At 42.5% G+C, this 22,534-nt stretch overlaps 3 protein-coding genes and 1 pseudogene across 3 annotated transcripts; 1 reads left to right on the top strand and 3 right to left on the bottom strand.

Moving 5' to 3' along the window:
- Nucleotides 1-4,253: 4,253 nt before the first annotated feature.
- Nucleotides 4,254-6,070, bottom strand: LOC140972328 (uncharacterized). The gene is made up of 3 exons (XM_073434803.1): nucleotides 5,803-6,070; nucleotides 4,991-5,542; nucleotides 4,254-4,876 (listed from the first exon to the last, which is right to left on the bottom strand). The coding sequence occupies exons 1-3, from the start codon at nucleotides 6,068-6,070 to the stop codon at nucleotides 4,254-4,256; spliced, it is 1,443 nt and encodes a 480-aa protein (XP_073290904.1).
- Nucleotides 6,071-7,682: 1,612 nt separating this feature from the next.
- Nucleotides 7,683-8,343, top strand: LOC140979003 (uncharacterized). Its single transcript, XM_073444348.1, has one exon. The coding sequence runs from the start codon at nucleotides 7,745-7,747 to the stop codon at nucleotides 8,186-8,188; it is 444 nt and encodes a 147-aa protein (XP_073300449.1). The 5' UTR covers nucleotides 7,683-7,744; the 3' UTR covers nucleotides 8,189-8,343.
- LOC140978995 (nuclear intron maturase 1, mitochondrial-like) lies at nucleotides 7,946-18,467 on the bottom strand (annotated as a pseudogene).
- Nucleotides 18,468-18,703: 236 nt separating this feature from the next.
- Nucleotides 18,704-22,301, bottom strand: LOC140979009 (potassium channel KAT3-like). Its single transcript, XM_073444360.1, has 11 exons — nucleotides 21,821-22,301; nucleotides 21,491-21,706; nucleotides 21,223-21,378; nucleotides 21,066-21,123; nucleotides 20,657-20,974; nucleotides 20,333-20,572; nucleotides 20,148-20,246; nucleotides 20,037-20,069; nucleotides 19,758-19,943; nucleotides 19,227-19,665; nucleotides 18,704-19,146 (listed from the first exon to the last, which is right to left on the bottom strand). The coding sequence occupies exons 1-11, from the start codon at nucleotides 21,997-21,999 to the stop codon at nucleotides 19,016-19,018; spliced, it is 2,055 nt and encodes a 684-aa protein (XP_073300461.1). The 5' UTR covers nucleotides 22,000-22,301; the 3' UTR covers nucleotides 18,704-19,015.
- Between the last annotated feature and the right edge of the window lie 233 nt (nucleotides 22,302-22,534).

A 22,534-nucleotide genomic window follows, 5' to 3' on the forward strand; every position in this document is an offset into this window, starting at 1 on the left:
TGAGGACGTACCATGCCAGAAAATTTAATTTCGTTTGTCGTTAACTCAACTTTTGCTTCGCTCCTTTACCTATCGCTCACGCCCCGTGCAAGCTTCCTTCTCCCACAGTCAGCCTCGCCGCCAACCCTGTCTCAGCCGTGCGTTCGCCCTTGCCAGCACCTCTCCTCACCTGCACTCCTCCCTCCTCCCTCCTCGCCCTTCGCCCTTCGCCCCTCGCCCCACCAGCACTCACCCCACGTCGCCAAGTCCTAGCACTCGCCTTTGTGCCCTCGCCGCTGCCGCGCGCCCTCGCCCTCCCGAGCTCGCCTCCTACCAACGCACGCTCGCCCCTGCCGTCGTACGCCCTGCGCACTGTCTGCAAGCCAGCTTCCTGCTCGCCGCGCGCTGCCTGCACGCCAGAGCGGCTCCTACCCACGCTCGCCCAAGCGCAGCTCGCCCACGCCAGCGCGCACGCCCGCACGCCAGCTTCTTGCTCGCCACGCGCTGCCTACACGTCAACGCACACCACGCTGCCAGCTCGTCTCCTACCCACGCTCGCCCGATCGCAGCTCGCCCACGCCAGCGCGCACGCCCGCACGCCAGCTTCCTGCTCGCCGCGCGCTGCGTGCAAGCAACGCGCACCACGCTGCCATCGCGTCTCCTACCCACGCTCGCCCGAGCACAGCTCGCCCACGCCAGTGCGCACGCCCGCACGCCAGCTTCTTGCTCGCCGTGCGCTGCCTCGCCCCGCCCCACGCTCGCCCGAGCACAGCTCGCCCACGCCAGCGCGCACGTTCGCACGCCCATCACCTGCTCATTCTCATGGTCTTACTCCTCGAGTGATTTTCCACGTCTCACCCGGGTCAGTTTTCTCCTTTTAGTCTTTAGATTGATGTCCAATACATGTTTGAGTTTCTTGTCGTCTTTTCACTCTGGTCTACTTGTTCAGGGCATGATATACGTGGGGGAGTTGGTTGAGTGTGCCAACTCCACTCGATCTATCACCTGTCAAGATTTACGCGAGGGCATGGCTCTTCGTGAACAGCTCCAGGCTACTATTGACGAGATGAAAGTGACGCACGCTAAGGAGCTTTCGGAGTCCCAAGCTCGAGGTGAAGAGCGTCTGAAAGAGAAACAGGAGCTTCTGAAGGAGAAACAAGAGCTTCAGCGACTGACAGAGAACCACTCGAAGGATAACCAGAGACTGCAGGAAGAGTCACAGAATGCTCGAGCTGAAGCAGCACAACTCCGTAGGGAACTCAAGAACGCCAAAGCGCTACATGCTTCCGAAGCCTCTGCATTCCAGGAAGAATTCCTCAAGTTCGAGGAGTTCAACGATATCTGCACCCCTAAAGCTTACCATTTCCTGGAGGTGGGTTTCGAGGGTGCAGTCGGCATCTTCAAGGCTCAAGGCTATCTTCCACCAGGCGCCCCTACTGACTTCATAGACATTGAGAGTTTCATAGCGAGTCTCCCTCCCGATTCTTGACCGAGCTCCTTTACTTATGTTATTTTTCATTTACGCAGACATTGTATGCCTTCGGGCCGTATTCTGTTATTTTCTGCACTGCTTTACTTTCCGTAGTACTATGCAACTTTTGTGATGTTTACATTGGGTTATTTCTTTTTGCGCACTTTTGGGATGTACAAACTCGTTTTCTGTCGTATTGAGTATTTTGCGTTTGCATTCACTGCTTCTTCTGAATTTATCTCTAATGCCTTTAAATCACTAGGGTGAATAAAATCGACAGGGTACGAACTCCTCTGCCAGGTGATACCTTAGTAGGAAATTGAAAATTCAACACCCTCATCCTCTAACTCCTCTACTAGTTGATACCTTAGCAGGAAAAGAGAAATTCAACACCCCCACCTTCTAACTCATCTGCTAGGTGATACCTTAGCAGGAAATTGAAAATTCAATTGCACCCTCTAACTCCTCTGCTCCTCTACTAGGCGATGCCTTAGTAGGAAAATTTAATTTTTCTCCTGCACGCTGCTCCTCTACTACGATGCCTTAGTAGGAAAATGAAGTTTTTCTCCTGCCCCAACTCTGCTCCTCTATTAGGCGATGCTATAGTAGGAAAATGAAATTGATCTCCGGCACGCTGCTCCTCTACTAGGCGATGCCTTAGTAGGAAAATTTAATTTTTCTCCTGCACGCTGCTCCTCTACTACGATGCCTTAGTAGGAAAATGAAGTTTTTCTCCTGCCCCAACTCTGCTCCTCTATTAGGCGATGCTATAGTAGGAAAATGAAATTGATCTCCGGCACGCTGCTCCTCTACTAGGCGATGCCTTAGTAGGAAAATTTAATTTTTCTCCTGCACGCTGCTCCTCTACTACGATGCCTTAGTAGGAAAATGAAGTTTTTCTCTTGCCCCAACTTTGCTCCTCTACTAGGCGATGCCATAGTAGGAAAATTAAATTTTTCTCCTGCCCTCTGCTCCTCTACTAGGCGATGCCTTAGTAGGAAAATTTAATTTTTCTCCTGCACTCTGCTCCTCTAGTAAGGTGATGACTTAGTAGGAAAATAAAATTTTTCTCCTGCACGCTGCTCCTCTACTAGGCCATGCCTTAGTAGGAAAATTTAATTTTTCTCCTGCCCTCTTCTCCTCTACTAGGCGATGTCTTAGTAGGAAAATTTAATTTTTCTCCTGCCCTCTGCTCCTCTACTAGGCGATGCCTTAGTAGGAAAATGAAATTTTTCTCCTTCACTCTGCTCCTCTACTAGGCGATGATGCCATAGTAGGAAAATTTAATTTCTCTCCTGCCCTCTGCTCCTCTACTAGGCGATGCCTTAGTAGGAAAATTTAATTTCTCTCCTGCCCTGTGCTCCTCTACTAGGCGATGCCTTAGTAGGAAAAATAATTTTTCTTCAACCCACTCTGCTTCTCTGATAGGCGATGCCTTAACAGGAAAATAAAATTCTCCACCTTCACCCTCTAACTCCTCTGCTAGGCGACGCCTTAGCAAGAAAATAAAAAACTTTCCACCATCACCCTCTGACTCCTCTGCTAGGCGACGCCTTAACAGGAAAATTTAATTCTTCTCCACCCTAACTCTGCTCATCTGCTAGGCGATGCCTTAACAGAAAAATAAAATTCTCCACCTTCACCCTCTAACTCCTCTGCTAGGCGACGTCTAGGAAGAAAATAAAAAACTCAACCCCTCCACCTTCTAACTCCTCTACTAGGCGATGCCTTAGTAGAAAAATTTAATTTTTCTCCTGCACGCTGCTCCTCTACTAGGCCATGCCTTAGTAGGAAAATGAAATTTTTCTCCTGCCCTCTGCTCCTCTACTAGGCAATGCCTTAGTAGGAAAATAAGATTCAACACCTCCACCCTCTAACTCCTCTGCTAGGTGACACCTTAGCAGGAAAGTAAAAATTCCACACCCCATCCTCTAACTCCTCTGCTAGGCGATGCCTTAGCAGGAAAATAAAAATTCAACCCCTCCACCCTCTAACTCCTCTACTAGGCGATGCCTTAGTAGGAAAATTTAATTTTTCTCCTGCACGCTGCTCCTCTACTAGGCGATGCCTTAGTAGGAAAATGAAATTTTTCTCCTGCCCTCTGCTCCTCTACTAGGCCATGCCTTAGTAGGAAAATGAAATTTTTCTCCTGCCCTCTGCTCCTCTACTAGGCAATGCCTTAGTAGGAAAATAAGATTCAACACCTCCACCCTCTAACTCCTCTGCTAGGTGACACCTTAGCAGGAAAGTAAAAATTCCACACCCCATCCTCTAACTCCTCTGCTAGGCGATGCCTTAGCAGGAAAATAAAAATTCAACCCCTCCACCCTCTAACTCCTCTACTAGGCGATGCCTTAGTAGGAAAATAAAATTTACTTCTCCTCCTCCACTCTGCTCCTCTGCTAGGCGATGCCTTAGCAGGAAAATAAAATTTCTCTCCCCCCAACTCTGCTTTTTTGCTAGGCGATGCCTTAGCAGGAAAAATCAAGCTTCAACCTTCCCACCCCTGACTCCTCTACTAGGATCAGCCTAAGTAGGTAAAATTTAATTCATATCATCCTCATAATACAACATCCACGAACTTAATATAAAAACTCGGCTTTATTAAATTTCAACTGATAACGTAAGACAAATTCAGAAACGAAATACACCAAAAATAAAGTCAAGATTAATATTCTCTAAGGTGGTAAGCGTTCCCGGGCCTCTTTAGAGCCTTACCCAGCGCATTCTCCAACTTTCCTCTCTGCTCCTCTTGTACCTCCACAGGACAAAGTTACCCACTTAGAAGCTTCTCCGAATGACTCTACAACTGTAAGACTGAGCTTAAGCTTCCATGCGAATGCTCGCGACCTCTCTTTTCTTCTTCCTTCACGATTCTTTCATAACACCGACGCGCGACCTTCTGGTCCCCGCACAAGACTCCAACCCCCTTCCCCACAGGAAACTTCAGCTTCTGATGATATATGGACGCTACTGCTCTGAAATCCTTTAGGGCTGGTCGCCCCAGAATTCCATTGTAAGCGGATGGGGTGTCCACCACGGTAAATGTCATCATCTTTGTTATACGCAGAGGTTCGTGTCCCAAAGATAGAGGGATGAACATCTGACCCAAAGGCAGGATGGCGTGTTCTGCAAACCCATACAGCGGGGTGGAGACCGGCTCAAACTCAAATCCCTCCACCTTCATTTGATCCAACGTGCTTTTGAACAAGACGTTCACGGAGCTTCCATTATCAATAAATATCCTCGCCACATCATAATTGGCAATGGTGGCCGTTACCACTAAGGCATCGTTATGTGGAGTCACAACACCTCGGAGGTCTTCCGGCCCAAAGCTGAGGGCGGGGTCTTGTGGTAAGTCTGCACCCCTAGATATCTCAAAGTTCTCCAGCCTTCTCCCACGTGCCTTCCGAGCTCGCCCCGAGTCTCCATCAGTAGCACCCCCCGAGATCATATGAATCATTCCTCTCGTAGGGTGGTTATCCTCATTCATTCCCCTCCTCGGTTCGACGGGCTCCTGAGGGACATCTTGACATCGACCTTCCCCTCTCTGCTCCCCGATCCTCTGATTTATCCATGGAGGGCCTTGACCACGCCTAGGGGACGAGCGAGACCTCTGTCGACTCCTGGATGAGGATCCTTCTCGTTTATCCCGCGAAGGCAATCTAGCACTGCACTCAACCCTTTGCGACTTCTCCCACCTCCCCTCGGACTCCCTCACTTCCATCACCTTGTCCCGACTCCCATCCAGAGGAACATGGGATGAGAATTGTCCTCTGCTCCTAGCCTTATCATCCTCCCTCTCGGCCGCGCCTCTCTTCCTACTTCCTCTTTCCGCTCCCTCAACTCTACTTCTCCCAGGTCGCTGCTCCATCCTCTTATGCCGTTGGGCATCTTCGAGATTTACATATTTTTCCGCCCGAGATAACAGATCATCATAACTTGATGGAGGTTTCTTCACTAACGATTTAAAGAACTCTCCTCCTCTAAGTCCCTGGGTAAAGGCACTTATCATGATGTCAGGAGTGGCCGCTGGTATCTCCAACGCTGCGTTGTTGAAACGCTGGACAAACTCTCGCAAAGTTTCAGCTTCTTGTTGTTTCACCACAAACAGCCTCAAATAGTTTTTTGGTGTTTTTTGCTGCTAGCGAATCTGTGCAAGAAAGCAGCGGAAAAATCCTCGAAAGATCGTATGGAGTTGGGCTGCAAGGTGTTAAACCATTGCTGGGCTGACCTCACCAACGTGCCCAGAAACACCCTGCACTTGACCCCATCTGAATATTGATGTAACAGGGCCGCATTCTCAAACCTCCCCAAGTGTTCCTCGGGGTCAGTATGTCCATCGTACTCACCCACATTCGACTGTCGAAAATTTGGAGGAAGCCCTTCTTCTAAAATGGCTAGTGAAAAAGGACTTCCTCTCTTGGGTGCCGGCGCTCTGCTTCCCAACTGCTGCCTCAACATCTGTATTTCCTTCCACATTTCTCCCATCTCACTAATCTCCCCCCTTTGGTGGGGCTGTGGCTCTTCAACCCTGCTCTGATGGCTCTCAGCATCTTCCTCACGCTCCTGACGGGCTGTTTGTTCCTCTACAAACACAGACTCTTGATTCCTTTTCATGGCCTCCTCCACTGTCCGGGTGATAAATCGGCCCAACTGCTCCAGGGTCAAGTTCCCCACGTTCTCATTGGGATGGTTTTGCTCGACCCTTGTCTCGTGAAGGGGCTGCTCGGTTCTTGTCTCTTGACGAGGTTGTTCCTGTCTCGTCTCAACACGCGGTTGTTCATGTCTTGTCTCAACATGAGACTGTTCGGGTCCCCTCTGAGGACGCGATGATGCTGAGGTAACTCTTCTACTTCCTTTCCTGCCTACCATCTCTACGTCTCAACTCAAGTGTTCCCACAGACGGCGCCAAGTGATACTCACGGGAAATTTAGGGTCTGATTCCGGCGAGGGTCACTAATCCAGACGCAGGTTTGAAATTGTCCTGAGCCTGAAATCACAAATAAGACCGTTAGAAGGGGGCCAGGAGTGTGTCCTGGCGTAGCCCCTCCGACGCTCAAGTCAGAGACTGATGATATATGGGGGGAGCAGCTAAGGGTGCTGCTGAAAACAATATAGTGAATCTATTAACCGTACGCTCAAACCTGGTATTTATAGGAGAATACATGGGCTTCTCATGGGCCCTTCACCTGTGGGCCCTAAATATGGGTCGGATCTTGATGGGCTCATCCCTGGGGTATCACTGTTGTTAAAAGCACTGTGATTAAAAGAACGCGCTCAAAGACAACGGCTTTTATCCGTTGTTGTAGCTACAATTTGCGACGGTTTTTGAAAAACAAATAAAATTAGAATTTTAAATATAAAATCATAATTATTTTAATTTAAGCGTTATTTTTTCTATCTTTAAAACTTATATTTGCAAGTTTAATTAATAATTAAAATCAGATATAATGACCGAAAAATCGGATCATATTAAAAAAATGAAATTAAACTTAATAAAACGGTTTGATTTCGAACCAAATATTTTGAAAACTAAAAACCGAACCACCATGACAAAGCAAAATCGACCGAATCTACTTACTGACGCACCTAACTGACGCACCTAACTGATATATGATAAAATAGTTTAATGATGTACAATTAGGGATAACAATGGGGTTGGGTAGGTTTGCCATCCCCATCTTCATCTCCGTCCCCGAATTTAATCATCATCCTCATATCAATCTCGATCCCCGCTTTTTTGAGTTCGAGAAAATCGTGGGGATCGACTTTACAATCTCATGACCACTTAGGGGTGGGTACGGTACGGTATACTGTACCGAACTACGGTACCGTACCGTACCGTAAATATCGGTATGTAATTTTTTCATACCGATACCGATATCGGAAATTCGGTATATCGAATGTTCGGTATACCGAATTTTCGATATGAAAACGTTCATACCGGATACCGTTCCGACACCGAAAATTTTGTCTGTATACCGAAACGGTATACCGATATTTTTTCGGTATACCGAACTTAAATTTAAAAAAAATAATAAAAAAAATTATTTTCGGTATATACCGAAATACCGAAAAAAGTATCGTACCGAAATTTTTGGTATATTGATTTTTTCGGTAATTTCGGTACGGTATTTCGATATTTCGGTATAATTTCACAGCCATGTGAGCATTAGGAGGATATTTTCGTCATTTGGGAACCATCTCCGTGTATAAATCCCAACCCCCGAGGCCCCCTTTAAAAAATCACCGCTCGAAATTTGGCGAGAATCAAAGTCGTAGTGGATCGAAATGTCGTCCCAGTTAATCTCGTCTCACCGCGAGAATGCAGAGGTCTACACCGGTGAAGCGATCTGCAAGCAGAAATCCAAGGAGCTGCTCGAGAAAATCCACCTCCCCAAAGGCCTGCTTCCCCTTGACGACCTTGTTGAAGTCGGCTACAAGGAGTCCTCCGGCTTCGTATGGTTGAAGCAGAAGAAGAGCAAGACGCACTTCTTCCGTTCCATCGGCCGCAGCGTGTGGTACGACACCGAGGTCACGGCTTTCGTCGAAGATCTTCGAATGAAGAGGCTGACAGGTGTCAAGAGCAAGGAGCTCCTGATCTGGATCACTATCTGTGATATTTCCATTCAGGACCCTAATTCCGGGAAAATTACTTTCGGCACCGCTGCGGGACTCTCCAGGGCGTTTCCGGTCTCGGCGTTCAATGAGGAAGAGGGGAAGCAGACTACTTGACGTGTTGGGAGGGTAAGTCGGGAAATCCCGTGTAAGTTCGTATGTTCTAGTGAATAAATCAGGGATTATTATACGTAATTGTCCTGAAATTACTCTATTTTAATTAGTGCCAGTGCGTAATATTCAAGCTAATGTACGTTCGTTATATTTATTTACTGCTCTTTCACTTAATTAAAAAATTATTCGTGTAAATAAATTGATTTAGGGTATAGAATAACGCTGAACCAAGTTGAATGGCATGGTGACGCCCAGCTTTTCGCATTCACCTTTTCTATATTCGATGAATTTGACAGATACCTCTTTTACAAATTTGACAGATACCTCCCTCTCTAGCATGTTTTTATGCAAAAATCCCAATTCATATCAGTCAAGATTTCTTGTTGCCGATCCACTTGAATTTTCGTGCTGCACTTCAAGCTAAATTGTTATATGATCTTGGATTTCATCCTGACTTATTAACAGGCTTCAAAATGATATTAAACGATGCTAAAGGCGGATTTTACGATTTAAAATTAAAAATTGCCCGAATCTGAGCATGGGAGTGGGACACATTATCCATCTGCCTCGGGCGCAACTACGCGTATATTTCAATAAATAATCACACGGTTTGTCACCCTCAACAACTTAAACGTGGCATCTTCACATAATTCAACACGTCAAACCACGTATTCTTCACTCCTCTCCAGGCAACAATTTTGTGTTATTTTTGTTGCCCAATTTTCTTTTTTGTTGCTCAATTTGATTTTTAGTTGGATCATACGTTTTTTCCCATATCGAATAACATTTGATCCTATTGACTTTTAGTTTTAATGTAAAAAATATTAAAAAAATGATAACACAAACAATAGTTTCAAATAACTCAGTTAAGTGCGAAAGGAGACTCACAATTCTTGAATAGTTTGTATCATAGATCACAATTCTTAAAAATAAACTAAAAACAAGGAAATATATAATACAGGCAAATCCTAACAAGGCCAACAATGATCGAGACTCGAGAGGAACCAGTAATGGCTCCAAATTTTTGGCCCATCACCAATCTCACTTGGGTTAAACAACGCTATGGCGCCATGTACAAGTTTTTAACATATAAGAAAGATTAGATTAAAACTCCTATTTTGCCGTTCAAGAGTTTTCAAAAAATCAGCTAAACCCTCTTCGGGAATCTAAAAAAGTCATGCATTCTCTGTTTTTTTATCACCATTGAATCGTCCACTCCAAAATCCAAGAATCTTGTAGTCCCAAACAATTTTGATACATCATCTTGAGCCAAACATAAACCTTGTATTTTCACTGCCTTATTCAGCCCACAAAGAATTTGGGGTCTTGTGAACTGATATTATCATATACTTCCGCAACAATTCCCGTGTCTAGGAACCCAATTCCTATGAAAAGGAGTATAATCGCACGATGGAATCAAAGACCTGAGAAAACTGAACCCCCTCAATGGTGTCCACTAGTCCCATTCTCAAAAGATCAGAATACTCAGGCGCTCTATTGTTGATACTTTCCATCAGCGGACGACTAAGGTTGCGTGAAGCAATCCTGTACACCTTTGCGCGAGAATTTAATCTGTATCTTGCGGCTTATAGTTTAGCCAAATAACTGCGAATTACGTAAGCGCAGAATCCAACTATTTTCTTCCGGTTATCTGCATATCTATACCAATCTGCCATGGTTTCCAGAAACTTGTTCATCTGGGATGTGAAGGTGTGTGTCTCTCAAGTTGGCACATGGAAAAGGGCCCAACTCAACTACCGGGTAGATTGATGGGTTGGTTGGAATTTAACTACCAAGGGGAACAAACTTGGGAATCAACCGATAGAAGTCAATGAGGTAAAATAAAAGGAAAGAGAGAACACAAAAAACACACTACACTGACTCACAAAAGAAATACAGAGGACCGAGAGAGAGAAAGAAGAGAGGGAGGAACTCCATTGTTGAGAGTAGTTTAGCTTCTTTTCTTTTGTATTCTTGGGTATCAAAGGCTCTGTAATTGTAATCCATCTTTGATCAATACAATTTTGGTTGCCCTCCCGTGGATGTAGGCGAATTCCGCCGAACCACGTAAATACTTTTGCATTTTCTTCAGTTGCATGAGGCGTGAGTAATCTGGTGCATGCATGCGTGATCACTTGGCAAATCCAAGAAAGATCAACAGATAAGGAACGAACTCTAACAAGTGGCGCCGTCTGTGGGAATCATCGGAAAGAATGGGTTCGTTGAAATTCGACATTGAGAAATTCTCTGGGAAAAACGACTTTGGCTTGTGGAGGATCAAGATGCGTGCAATCTTGGTACAACAAGGATTAATCGAAGCGTTGGGAGGAGAAGCGAATATGTCAGCAACACTAAAGGATACTGATAAGGCATCAATCTTGGAGAAGGCTCACAGCATGATAATCCTCAGCCTCGGGGATAAAGTTCTTCGAGAAGTCTCGAAAGAGAAGTCGGCAGAAGCAATCTGGAACAAGTTGGAAAAGTTGTATATGACAAAATCTTTAGCCAATCGTCTATACATGAAGCAACGATTGTACTCTTTCAAGATCAGAGAGGAGAAAAGCATCTTAGATCAGATTGATGAGTTCAACAAAATCTTGGATGACTTGGATAATCTGGACATCAAACTTGAAGAAGAGGATAAAGCTCTGTTTCTGTTGAATGCCCTACCACATACGTATGAAAATTTCAAGGAAGCAATGTTATATGGTAGAGAGAGATCAATTTCATTGGATGAAGTCTTATCGGCAATCCAAGCTAAAGAACTTCAGAAGAAACATCTAATCTCTACAGAACCCCAAGGTGAAATGCTTCATGTTCGAGGAAGGATAGAAAAAAGAACACAAAAGGGTCCAAGAAACAGATCAAGATCCAAGAATCCAGTCAAATACAAGTGCTTCAATTGCCATCGAGAAGGACACTTTAAAAGAAATTGCCCCGAAAAACCAAGGAAGCCTCAAGACAGATTAAACACCAGTGGTGAAGCAGCCATAGCATCAGATGGTTATGAATCAGCGGAAGCCCTAATGATCTCGGATCAAGATCCTAACACTAACTGGATTCTCGACTCGGGATGCACTTTCCATATGTGCCCAACTAAGTCATGGTTCGAAAATTTGATTGAGGCTGATGAAGGGCTAGTGCTACTGGGAAACAATAAACCATGCAGAATAAAAGGCTCAGGTTCCATCAGATTAAGAATGTACGATGGACAAGATAGACTTCTTACTCAAGTAAGGTATGTTCCCGAATTAAAGAGAAATTTAATATCTCTAGGAACACTTGACAGTGATGGTTTCATGTTCAAATCCGAGAATGGGACCATGAGAGTAATGAAGGGATCTCTAGCCGTCATGAAAGCCATCAAGAAAAACTCCCTGTATGTACTCCAAGGAAATACAGTAGTTGGAGGATCTGCTATGGCACAACAGGAAGAAAACCAAGCAAGCCTTTGGCACCAAAGGCTAGGTCATGTAAGTGAAAAGGGGCTGATGCAATTGGCCAAGGATAATCTGCTGTGTGGAGACAAAATTCAAGGGCTGGAATTTTGTGAAAATTGCATATTTGGGAAAGCTAAGAAAGTGCAATTCGGGCAAGGAAAACATACAACAACCAAACCTCTAGAGTATGTCCATTCAGATCTATGGGGGCCATCAAAAACAACAACACATGGAGGAGGCAAGTATTTCATGTCCATAGTAGACGATTACTCAAGGAGGCTTTGGGTGTATGTATTAAAATCAAAGGATGAAGCTGCTATAAAATTTAAAGAATGGTTGCAGGCTACTGAAAATAAAATGGACCTAAAGCTCAAGCACCTCCGCACAGATAATGGGCTGGAATTCTTCTCAGAATCATTCAAGGAAATATGCAGGGTAAAGGGGATTACAAGGCATAGAACAGCGGCTGGAAATCCACAACAAAACGGGGTAGCAGAAAGAATGAATCGCACATTGCTAGAACGTGTTAGATGCATGATTATAAGTGCAGGACTTCCAAAATCATTCTGGGGAGAAGCCATTCATACAGCCTGCTATCTAATCAATAGATGCCCCTCAAGTGCAATAAATTTTAAAACACCAATGGAATTATGGACAGGAACTCCAGGAGAATACTCACACCTTCGAGTATTCGGCTGTTTGGCATACGCACTTATTAAGCAAAGCAAACTTGATGCAAGAGCCTTGAGGTGCATTCTTATAGGTTATCCAGATGGAGTTAAAGGATATAAGGTATGGAATTTGGAAGCCACTGGACCAAGGTGTTTCAATACAAGGGATATCACATTCGATGAAACCAAGATGGGCTATAAACTGAAAGATGAGTCTACTGCCTTGGATAATACAAGTCAACCTGAAACACAAATTGAGGTGGAGACAAACAAGAAATCACCTCAAAAAGAAGCTGATGGACACACTGAAACCCAAGAGGAGATTGTAGAAAGTGATCCACCCAATCATGATCTTCAAACTTATACTCTAGCTAAAGACAGAGCAAGAAGAGAAGTGAGACCCCCACAAAGGTATGCACATGCTGACCTAACATGGTATGCCCTCATGTTGCTGAAGAGGTGTAGTTTTTTGAACAATCAAGCTATGAGGAAGCTGTCACATGCAAAGAAAAGGGAAGTTGGCAAGCTGCTATGGATGAGGAACTAAACTCACTCATGAAAAATAAAACATGGCAGCTAGTGGATAGACCGAAAGGGAGAAGAGTGCTTGGGTGTAAATGGATCTACAAACTAAAAGAAGACTTGCAAGGGACAGAAAAAATTCAAGTACAAAGCCAGGCTAGTTGCAAAAGGATACACCCAAATGGAAGGACTAGACTTCAATGAGATCTTTTCCCCAGTAGTCAAACACTGTTCCATAAGGATTACACTTGCCCTAGTAACTCAAATGGATATGGAACTTGAGCAACTCGATGTAAAGACATCGTTCCTACATGGAGAGCTTGAAGAGACCATCTATATGGATAAACCGAAGGGATTAGAAGGAAAAGGGTCTGAACAGAAAGTGTGCTTACTGAAAAAATCACTCTATGGACTAAAACAAAGCCCAAGGCAATGGTATAAATGATTCGATGAATTCATGCTAAGAATAAACTTCAAAAGGAGCAGCTATGACAGCTGTGTCTACTTTAAAAGGAAAGAAAATGGTGTGATGACCTACCTTCTGTTGTATGTTGATGATATGCTCATAGCAAGCGTGAGCAAGTCGGAAATACAAGCATTGAAACACCAGCTTAGCTCAGAATTCGAAATGAAGGACTTGGGGAAGGCCAAAAGAATCCTTGGAATGGAGATTACAAGGAATAGGGAATGTAAAAGCATGTTCTTATGCCAAGAATCATACATAAAGAAAGTGCTAAAACGATTCAATATGCATGAAGCTAAGGCAGTAAACACACCTCTAGGACAACACTTTAAACTCTCTATGGCACAGTCACCATCAGGTACCGAGGAAAAGGAAAGAATGATGCATATCCCGTATGCAAACGGGGTGGGAAGCATCATGTATGGAATGGTGTGCAGTCGACCAGACTTAGCACATTCAATAAGCCAAATTTCCAGGTTTATGGCTGATCCTGGAGAAAATCATTGGGAGGCATTAAAGTGGACATTGAGGTACTTGAAAGGAACCTCTAAGCTTGGATTGATGTTCCAAGGACAAAAGGAAAACTCATCACAGCCACTTGAAGGATATGTGGACTCAGATTTTGCTGGAAATCTAGATACCAGAAAGTCCATAACAGGATACATTTTTACACTATATGGTACTGCCATCAGCTGGAAAGCATCGCTTCAATCGGTGGTAGCCCTATCAACAACTGAGGCAGAGTTCATAGCTGTCACGGAGGCTGTTAAGGAAGCTATCTGGTTAAAAGGATTGATAACAGAGTTGGGAGTTCATCAAGAACAGGTTGTGGTAAACTGTGATAATCAAAGTGTTATACACTTATCAAAGCACCAGGTATTCCATGAACGCTCAAAGCATATTGATGTCAAGTTGCATTATGTAAGGGATATCATCTCTAAGGGAGAGATAAAACTTGAAAAGATAGCAACGGAAGACAACCCAGCAGACATGCTAACAAAATCACTGCCTTTGGTCAAGTTCAGACATTGCTCGACCTTGATCAATGCAGTACCACAAGAATAATAAATGGTGGAAAAGGAGAGTAGCCAATCTTGGAGACAAGGTGGAGATTTGTGAAGGTGTGTGTCTCTCAAGTTGGCACATGGAAAAGGGCCCAACTCAACTACCGGGTAGATTGATGGGTTGGTTGGAATTTAACTACCAAGGGGAACAAACTTGGGAATCAACCGATGGAAGTCAATGAGGTAAAATAAAAGGAAAGAGAGAACACAAAAAAAAAACACACTACACTGACTCACAAAAGAAATACAGAGGACCGAGAGAGAGAAAGAAGAGAGGGAGGAACTCCATTGTTGAGAGTAGTTTAGCTTCTTTTCTTTTGTATTCTTGGGTATCAAAGGCTCTGTAATTGTAATCCATCTTTGATCAATACAATTTTGGTTGCCCTCCCGTGGATGTAGGCGAATTCCGCCGAACCACGTAAATACTTTTGCATTTTCTTCAGTTGCATGAGGCGTGAGTAATCGGGTGCATGCATGCGTGATCATTTAGCAAATCCAAGAAAGATCAACAGATAAGGAACGAACTCTAACATGGGAATTTGTATGAGCTTGGCCTGAACAGAGCACATGATTGCAAGGTAGTGGCTCCGGGTCTCTATCGCCTTTTAGGAATGCCATCCGCCTGAACTGGCGGATACAGGTCTGCCTGTAACTGAAAGCAAAGTTCCCACACCTTTCTCACTCATGATCTTGCCACCTCTGGAAGTGTAACGAAGAGTTGGGTGTACAACTCTGCGACATATGATATGATCCAAGAACTGAATCCCTCTTGAGATATGCTCAATCTCGACTTTTGAATTGTCTAGCCTAATACCAAATTTTTCTCACAAAACTCGATTATCTCCTTCCTAATTCCCATTGCTTCCTCTCTCGGTCCCCTGATACTGATTATAAAATGACCTGCAAACCGAATATAATCCATTTTTCAAATCTTCTCCTTGCCACTTGAGGGCACAAACTCTGGCCAGAAGGGTTGTGGCAGCCATCATCAATCTTATACTTCCGTATCGAATCAGACTCACATGGCCTGAAAAAGTCCAGTATCTTGTTTTCCATAAGATGATCAAGTTCATTTAGGCAAACATTCATCAGCAAAGGGCTTAGAATTCCACAGTATCCATAACTGGGCACCTTCAAAGCTTCTTCCGGAGCGAAACCAAAGAATGTTCTTAGCCAATACGGGTCAGGCTTAGGTTCATTTGTTGGATTTCAGTTTTCTACGCGCCCAAACGCAGCAGAAGTTTTAAAATTTTTATTTTATTTTGACAATCAAAATATATTTGATTTGGACGCTCGTATGGTTTTACGATTAAACATTCATAGGGAATTAAAATATTATACCTTTGTGAATTAAATCACTTGACTCCAACTAATCCGGTATAAACGGATTAGCTCTTGATGAATCCCTACGAACTTTTTTCAAAAGCTCCTTTGTTAATTCTTCTAATCAGGTCCACGACTAGATGATTTATTCCTCTTCCAATTTGCACTAGAAAATTGGAAGAAGTTTTGCGTTGGAGATCAAATAATGAGAGACGGCTCAAATTTTTCTTCAAAAAGAAGTGGCCGAAATTTTGGAGAGAAAAACTTGTGATTTTCGAAAATTGTGAAGGTGGAGGCTAGGGTTATGGCTTGATCACTCCTATTTATAATTAAGCCAAAACCTAATACACTTAATTAATATTAATGGGCTTGATTAATTAATTGAGCTAGTCCAACTAGTTTAATTAATTAATCAAAGTCCATTAAGAACTTTAATTATTTAGTATGTTGGACTTGTAATCCTACAAGCCCATTAAACATACTTTCAACTATATTTAATTTAATATTTAATAAACTCAACCTTTGAGCTTAATAAATTAAATACATTATAAATTCAACATTTGAATTTAATATTTAAATTATAAATCAACTCTTTGAATTTTATCACCTCCAAAATTTTATATTTAATAAACCCAACTTTTGAGTTTAATAAATTAAATTATCAAATCTTATAAATTCAACTCCTTGAATTTATTCTCTCAACGGGAACAAACGATCCAGTACTTGTGTGACCCTCAATGGTTCAGGGATACAGCTAGCAGTGGGTTCACAACTCTTTGTGATTCAGAATAACATTTATTCTTATTCGGGCTTACCCTAGTTAGCCCCACTCTTTTCATCAACACTTTGATCAAGAATGTCAGAACTCATTTCTGATTGCACCCATCGGATCATGGTAAGAGCGTCTAGTAGCATCACCCCATGATCCCCTAGGTATCACTGATAGTGCCTGCAAGAACCAGTCGATTATGATTAACGTACAGTACGGTCCTTTCATCCCATATATACCGATCGAATCTGCAACCATTGGTTCATCGAGGGTTGCATCTTAATTCGATAACTATGTGATAACTATAATAGTGGCATCGCTTGTACTATTGGAGAACTCTTTCTCTAACGTACATCTCATACTCTGGCCAGGGATTCCATGCACTATTATTACTTCAGATCACAGAGGATATCCACACCCGTAGGTGAGCGGTGAATCCCCGACTACAATGCACTGGCTCCTATATGTGTCGCAACTATACCCAACCACGCCACCAGATGAATCTCCTGGAGCCGGTAAACGAGTCAAAGCACAGCCCTAGCATACAGAGCCTCAGTGTTGTCTCGGGTCGTAAGGACTAATGGTGTACAATCATAACCACGGACTTATCCTCGCGATTAATGCTATCCACTTGTTAAGTCCGAGGGAGGGATGTTCGGTATAATCATCATATGACTACCCATCTGCATGTTTGGACATCTCTATGCCCTTACCAAGAAACGCAGTACCCAACATTACAGATGCTAGTCTCAAGCTCAAGCGACCTTTATCCCTGTTTTAGGCGGCTGAATCGACTAGGAACGAATTTAGAATATGAAGTGTTTACAAATGAATTTCAACATCGAATTACGATTCATTTGTATTAAAGCATAATCAAGGACTTTATCTATGCTGCTTGCATGTGTATACAGATAAAGTATAACGAAACCATTAAAAATTAAATTAAATTAAAATAAAGATTGTTTATTACAAATGAGTCAATAAAATCCCTAGCCAACAGTTGACTTACCGGACATCTACTCTACCATCATTGTCACGCAAAATTCTCTTCTTCGTCTTACCTTTTTTTCGTTTCCTTACACTCAATTTCTCGCCTTTATCTGCCACACTCATACAAGATTCTCTTGGTCCTTTCAACCCCGATTTAATCAAATGCAGAACTTTCTTGTCTTTTATAGCTTTTTCAACGCATCGCAGCACCACTTTTTCATCTGCGTTTTCAAAAATCTCACTTATATCACCTCTGATAAACCACAAATACCCAGCAAAATTACTCCTCATGGTTCTGATAACAGTGTGAGGATTTCTACCCGTTCAGGCATGTGACTTTGGAGAAAACCGGGGCTCACAAACCGGCTCAATAATCATCAATAGCACTTCTTGAACAACCAGGTCTTGAAACGGAGGAGTGTCAGAGTTCAATATAGAATAAATTTTACTTTTGGAGAGTAATTTAGGGACGGGTTTATCATTCGGGCTGCGTACGTATTGCTTCAATTTGGAGTTCCACCTAAACTGGTAGTGAACGACGGCATCTTTAAGTGAAAGGAGGTTGGAGAGTATGTGCGAAGGCAGAGCGTTTTTGGGAGGGAAAGATCCGGTGGCGTGACCGCACGCTCTCTGGTAAGCAAGCACTCAAAGATCGAGTTTGGACAGGAAGCCGGTGAGGTTGTGGAAGGGTTTCTGTGGTTGGGAGAATGCTTTCACCCAGAGGTCTAAAAGGACTTGAACTGGGTCTTCCTTGAGCTGAGAGTATGGGTCTTGTTGCAGGGCGGCTGCTGCTTATGAAGAGCGGTGGTTTAAGTTATGGCAGAATCGGCGTACGACCGCGTCGGGGGAGGAAGCGCACGTTAGATATTTGGCTTTTGTCCTCAGTGACATGTTTTCAATCGCCGAGATTAGAACCTCACGCGTCGCCACCTTAGCCATCAAACCATCTTTCGTTGTACTTTTATCTAAGCCAACAATGCCTACAATCACATGTTATGAAGAGCGAATTATTCAAGAAATTTTTGAAGTGATTGTTATGAAGAGCGAATTATTCAAGAAATTTTTGAAAATATGTTAAATTAAAATTATATATATATATATATATATATATACACACACACACACTATGTTATTAAATTTGATACCATTAGAGTCTCTAACTTGAGTGACCAAAACTCGAACTTGTGAGTCGAAGACGAAGACGCGAAGGCGGAAGCTGAGGCCATTCAGTCAGATACCATGTAGATTTATGTAGAAGAAATATGGGCTGAAAGAGAAATCTTATTTCTTTATCTCATAATGCACAAACTACATATGTACATGAAATGGAAAAAAAATAACACCATAATCTATCCATTATTTAAATTACAAAAAAGAAAGGATAAAAATCTATCTAAGAAAACAACTTATCAATATTAATCTTATCGGATATTCCACAGAGTACCACCAATTTCCCTTCATCATGATTTCCTTCACAGAAGACAATGATCGATTCAAGCTATGTTTTGGTATAACTATATACTATAGACTTCTTTTTGTATTTTTCGGTTTCTCACGAGTTATAATTGTTACTTCTAGCTATCGCACATCATTCTTTGCCTGCATCTTGGCTTGGCAGAAAAAATAGATGATCACCATCTCGTATTACTCTCAAATCGTCTATTTCTGCATTCTCTGCGTTTACTACTTTTGTGAGCTTGTCATCTCCAAATTTTTTGCCTGCACTTGCGCAAGGAGGGATGATTAGATATATCAGGTACAGTTCAAGGTACGTACAGCAAGTTCTAGACAACACATACCTGCTATTATGAACAGTTCACTGAGCGAATCGGGTAGAATGATTAGCTTTGCAGGCTTGTTCTGTGGAGATTTCTTCTTTCCAAACTTCATATGTATGGTGACTCTTTTCCTGGCGGAATTTGTTACATCCATGGAAGAAGGATGAGTAGACTTGGTCGAGCTAACGTGTGTATTATCATCGGCATAATTCGTGGCCCTGTTTGATTTATTTTCATTTTCATGAGAGGATAGTGGGTGCACATCGATTTCACTTCCGTTGATGAATCTTGAATTGGAAATGTCTGCTTTTGCTTCGAACTTCGTTGTGTTCCCAAAGGGCATGAGTTGTTCTCTGGTTTGACTTTTGAATTCTCCCGTTTCTCTGTTGAGGCAATTATTGAGGATCAAGCTTGCATCGTGTTGGCCTTCAATATCATCGAAACTTCTCCGTGCTTTGTGCTTTGAAAGAACCAGAAAGTAGTTTTGCTGATAAGTGTTGATTCAAGAAAGGATATCTAAGAAATGTACAGTGTCAATGGTTAATTAAGTACCCGAAAAAGATTGTTCATGACAATGCTCTCGTCCTCGGGATTTTCTCGAAGAGTGTTGATAAATGTGGTTCTGTTCAGCCGTAGTATTTGCGAAATTTCAGTTGTTCGAACACCAAAAGGCTGAGGCATATTACATAAAACTCCTATTTCTCCAAACATATCCCCGGTGGATGCCTTTCCCATAATCTGTGTATATATGAAAGTATTGGCTGTAATTTATACACGATGTCAATTATATATATATATATGTGGCAAATGTATTGGTTTGATGATTCTTACTTGATCTTGGCCATTGATATCTGCAATCAAATCCTGCCAACCATCACCACGTTCAGAAAATAAACATAAAGCGACCATTTTTTGTAATTTATATGAGATTTGGTAGCTTACCGCTGCTCCCGAGACCATTATATATGCATCTGTTGGAGATTCATTTTGTAGAATAACATCTTCTTTAGGAGGGAAATACTCGGCTTCCATTTCCGGGATCTTTCAAGAAAATCCATGATTAATATGTTTCCTTTGGTTATTTATAAAGAAAGCTGTACGATTATTTTACTGGAGAGAAATGGTACCAATTGAAAAAGGAAGTCCTGTGAAACTCCATAAAAAATATAGGCATTTTGAACCACAGGATAAAACAAATAACGTGCAATGCTTGCCCGAATAGCATTTGGCAGCCCATTTAAGGTCTCTTGCTGTTTCAATGCTTCTGCTTTGAATTTGAGACATATATGGGACAAAATTTGATCTTGAATTTGCGAAGGAAGCTGGTTTCGCTTCGTGAATTCTGAAGCAGCTCTAACGGTATCTCTCTGCGGTATAGAAACAAATCTGTAAAAATTCGCTCCAAAAACACTCGAATACAGCACATATACAGAGGGGGGGACAGATCATACAAAGTTTCTGGTGCGGCTGGTCCGGTGAACCACGAGGTTTGTCATGTTTCCGATGAGATAAGCTATCAATCCTTGGTTGAACAGCATGAAGAAGATGGAAAACAGCATCTCTTCCGTGTTCTCAGGGTGCAAGTCTCCATAACCTGTTGTAGTTAGTGTTACCATGGACCAATACAGTGAGATTACATATCTATCACAAAGGCTCATTTGCTTGAAATTTGGATATACTGCTCCAATCCAAGTTTTGCAGGGATCATGGTATCTATGCGCTATCAAGTAGTTGAAGCATCCTGCACAATGTACCGCGAACAATGTCACCTGAATATGATCAAGAACAGTGACATTGCGTCAATATCAGATATTCATGCTAAGCGTGAGGATTCACTACACAGAAGTAATAGTCCCTTACAGAGATGAGTTTAGTGCAGCGAGTCCAGAAATAGCTGAACCGGATGTCTTTTTCAAGCCTGAAACAAGGAGAAATAGATATAACTTTTAACCTTACTGCATGCTGTATCAGTGATCCTAAAAGTTTCGAGAAAATCGAAGGGAGAGTGGCGTGGAACCTTGCAAACATGGAGCTGACTCGTCTAAGACGCCAAAGTCGCAACATGCTTAACAGTTCATAGCCCAGTCCACCATTTTGATCCGTGAATAGAGCACCGAGATATTGAAATGGTACAGTTGAGCAAACATCGAAAATGAACCAGGTCGACAGATACCTGTTAGTCAAAAATAAAAAGTGTAAGCAATTATGGTTCAAGTTTGTAGTGCTGAAAGATTTCTGGACTCCATATTCACGATTTTGTGTAATGAATGCATGCTTATCTCTACCTTAATGCTATTTTACCACGATCATCAACGAGGAGATACGACTGGCCATCCAGGTATGCCACAAAGAAGGTGAGTACAATATCAACAGCGAAGAAACCATTGACGATGTTGTCGAGTACGAGAAGGCCATCTCGTTTGTAAGATAGAAATGCAAAGTCAAATGGAGAAATCCAGGCTGAATAGATGACCAAAAGAATCAGAAACATTTCCCAGGCCCTGGAAAATAAACAACAAATGGTCGGAAATAGGTGTTACTGAATTCATGAATTCTAATATATTTACGTGCAATTTTCTTTTCCGGAGGATTGAGAAACGAAGAAAGATAATAACCGATAACAGGGATCGAATGGGGACACGATGTATCTTCGAAGTATTGTAGCTCTGTTGCTTCTCTCTCCAAGGGATGGAAGGAGATCGCAAGAGAAGAAACCACTTTGACTTCCTTCGCTGGATTTAAAGTCCTCCACACAGAACTGTTTTGTGAAGTTTTTCAAGTACGAAAACGACATTGTATTTCGTGTAAGATTACAGAAGAGGATCTCTCGAAGCTTTCACAGATAGCAATAATTGTGATGAGATGTTTATATATAGCAAGAACAGTAGAGGGATGATTCCCACAAAGCCTCGAAGGCTTCTTTTCTCTACTTTCCGTTTAAACCAAGTAGTCTTTCCCAAGATGCCGTGGGCTCACTTGGATTGATATATGCTGCTGTTATTATTATAACTGAGATTAAGAAAAAGGCGCAAAGGGTGAAAAACAAACATGGGAATCCCGACATGGGATCGAGGTTAAAATGGCGGACAACATGAGTTCTTGGCTAAGGTTTAGTGCTGCAACCTTCGTATACCTATGTATAAATAGCAGTAGGGGTAGATCCATGATGGACACACGTAATCAAATGCTATATTCTATGTCATGTTGGTCAGATATTTGATCGGAGTTAGACTCGGAATTTTATTATTATGAAGTTATGTACATATATACGTAAATAAGGAAATTCGATGCTGCAGCCAACAACATATGGACCTTGTTGTTAGAATATT

Source organism: Primulina huaijiensis, chromosome 1 (assembly GCF_012295235.1).
Source record: "Primulina huaijiensis isolate GDHJ02 chromosome 1, ASM1229523v2, whole genome shotgun sequence".
In the NCBI taxonomy this organism is placed as follows: Eukaryota; Viridiplantae; Streptophyta; class Magnoliopsida; order Lamiales; family Gesneriaceae; genus Primulina; species Primulina huaijiensis.

Bases quoted from the DNA above. Each gene is read 5' to 3' on its own strand.
- LOC140972328 (XM_073434803.1), bottom strand. From the start codon at position 6,070: ATGAAAAGGAATCAAGAGTCTGTGTTTGTAGAGGAACAAACAGCCCGT. The intron at 5,543-5,802 runs GTGAGTACGATG...TGAAACAACAAG, and splicing joins TTTTCGACAGTCGAATGTGG to AAGCTGAAACTTTGCGAGAG. The intron at 4,877-4,990 runs GTCGATGTCAAG...CTACTGATGGAG, and splicing joins CGGGGAGCAGAGAGGGGAAG to ACTCGGGGCGAGCTCGGAAG.
- LOC140979003 (XM_073444348.1), top strand. From the start codon at position 7,745: ATGTCGTCCCAGTTAATCTCGTCTCACCGCGAGAATGCAGAGGTCTAC.
- LOC140979009 (XM_073444360.1), bottom strand. From the start codon at position 21,999: ATGTCGTTTTCGTACTTGAAAAACTTCACAAAACAGTTCTGTGTGGAG. The intron at 19,944-20,036 runs GTAAGAATCATC...ATATATACACAG, and splicing joins ATATCAATGGCCAAGATCAA to ATTATGGGAAAGGCATCCAC. The intron at 19,147-19,226 runs GTATGTGTTGTC...GCGCAAGTGCAG, and splicing joins TGAACTGTTCATAATAGCAG to GCAAAAAATTTGGAGATGAC.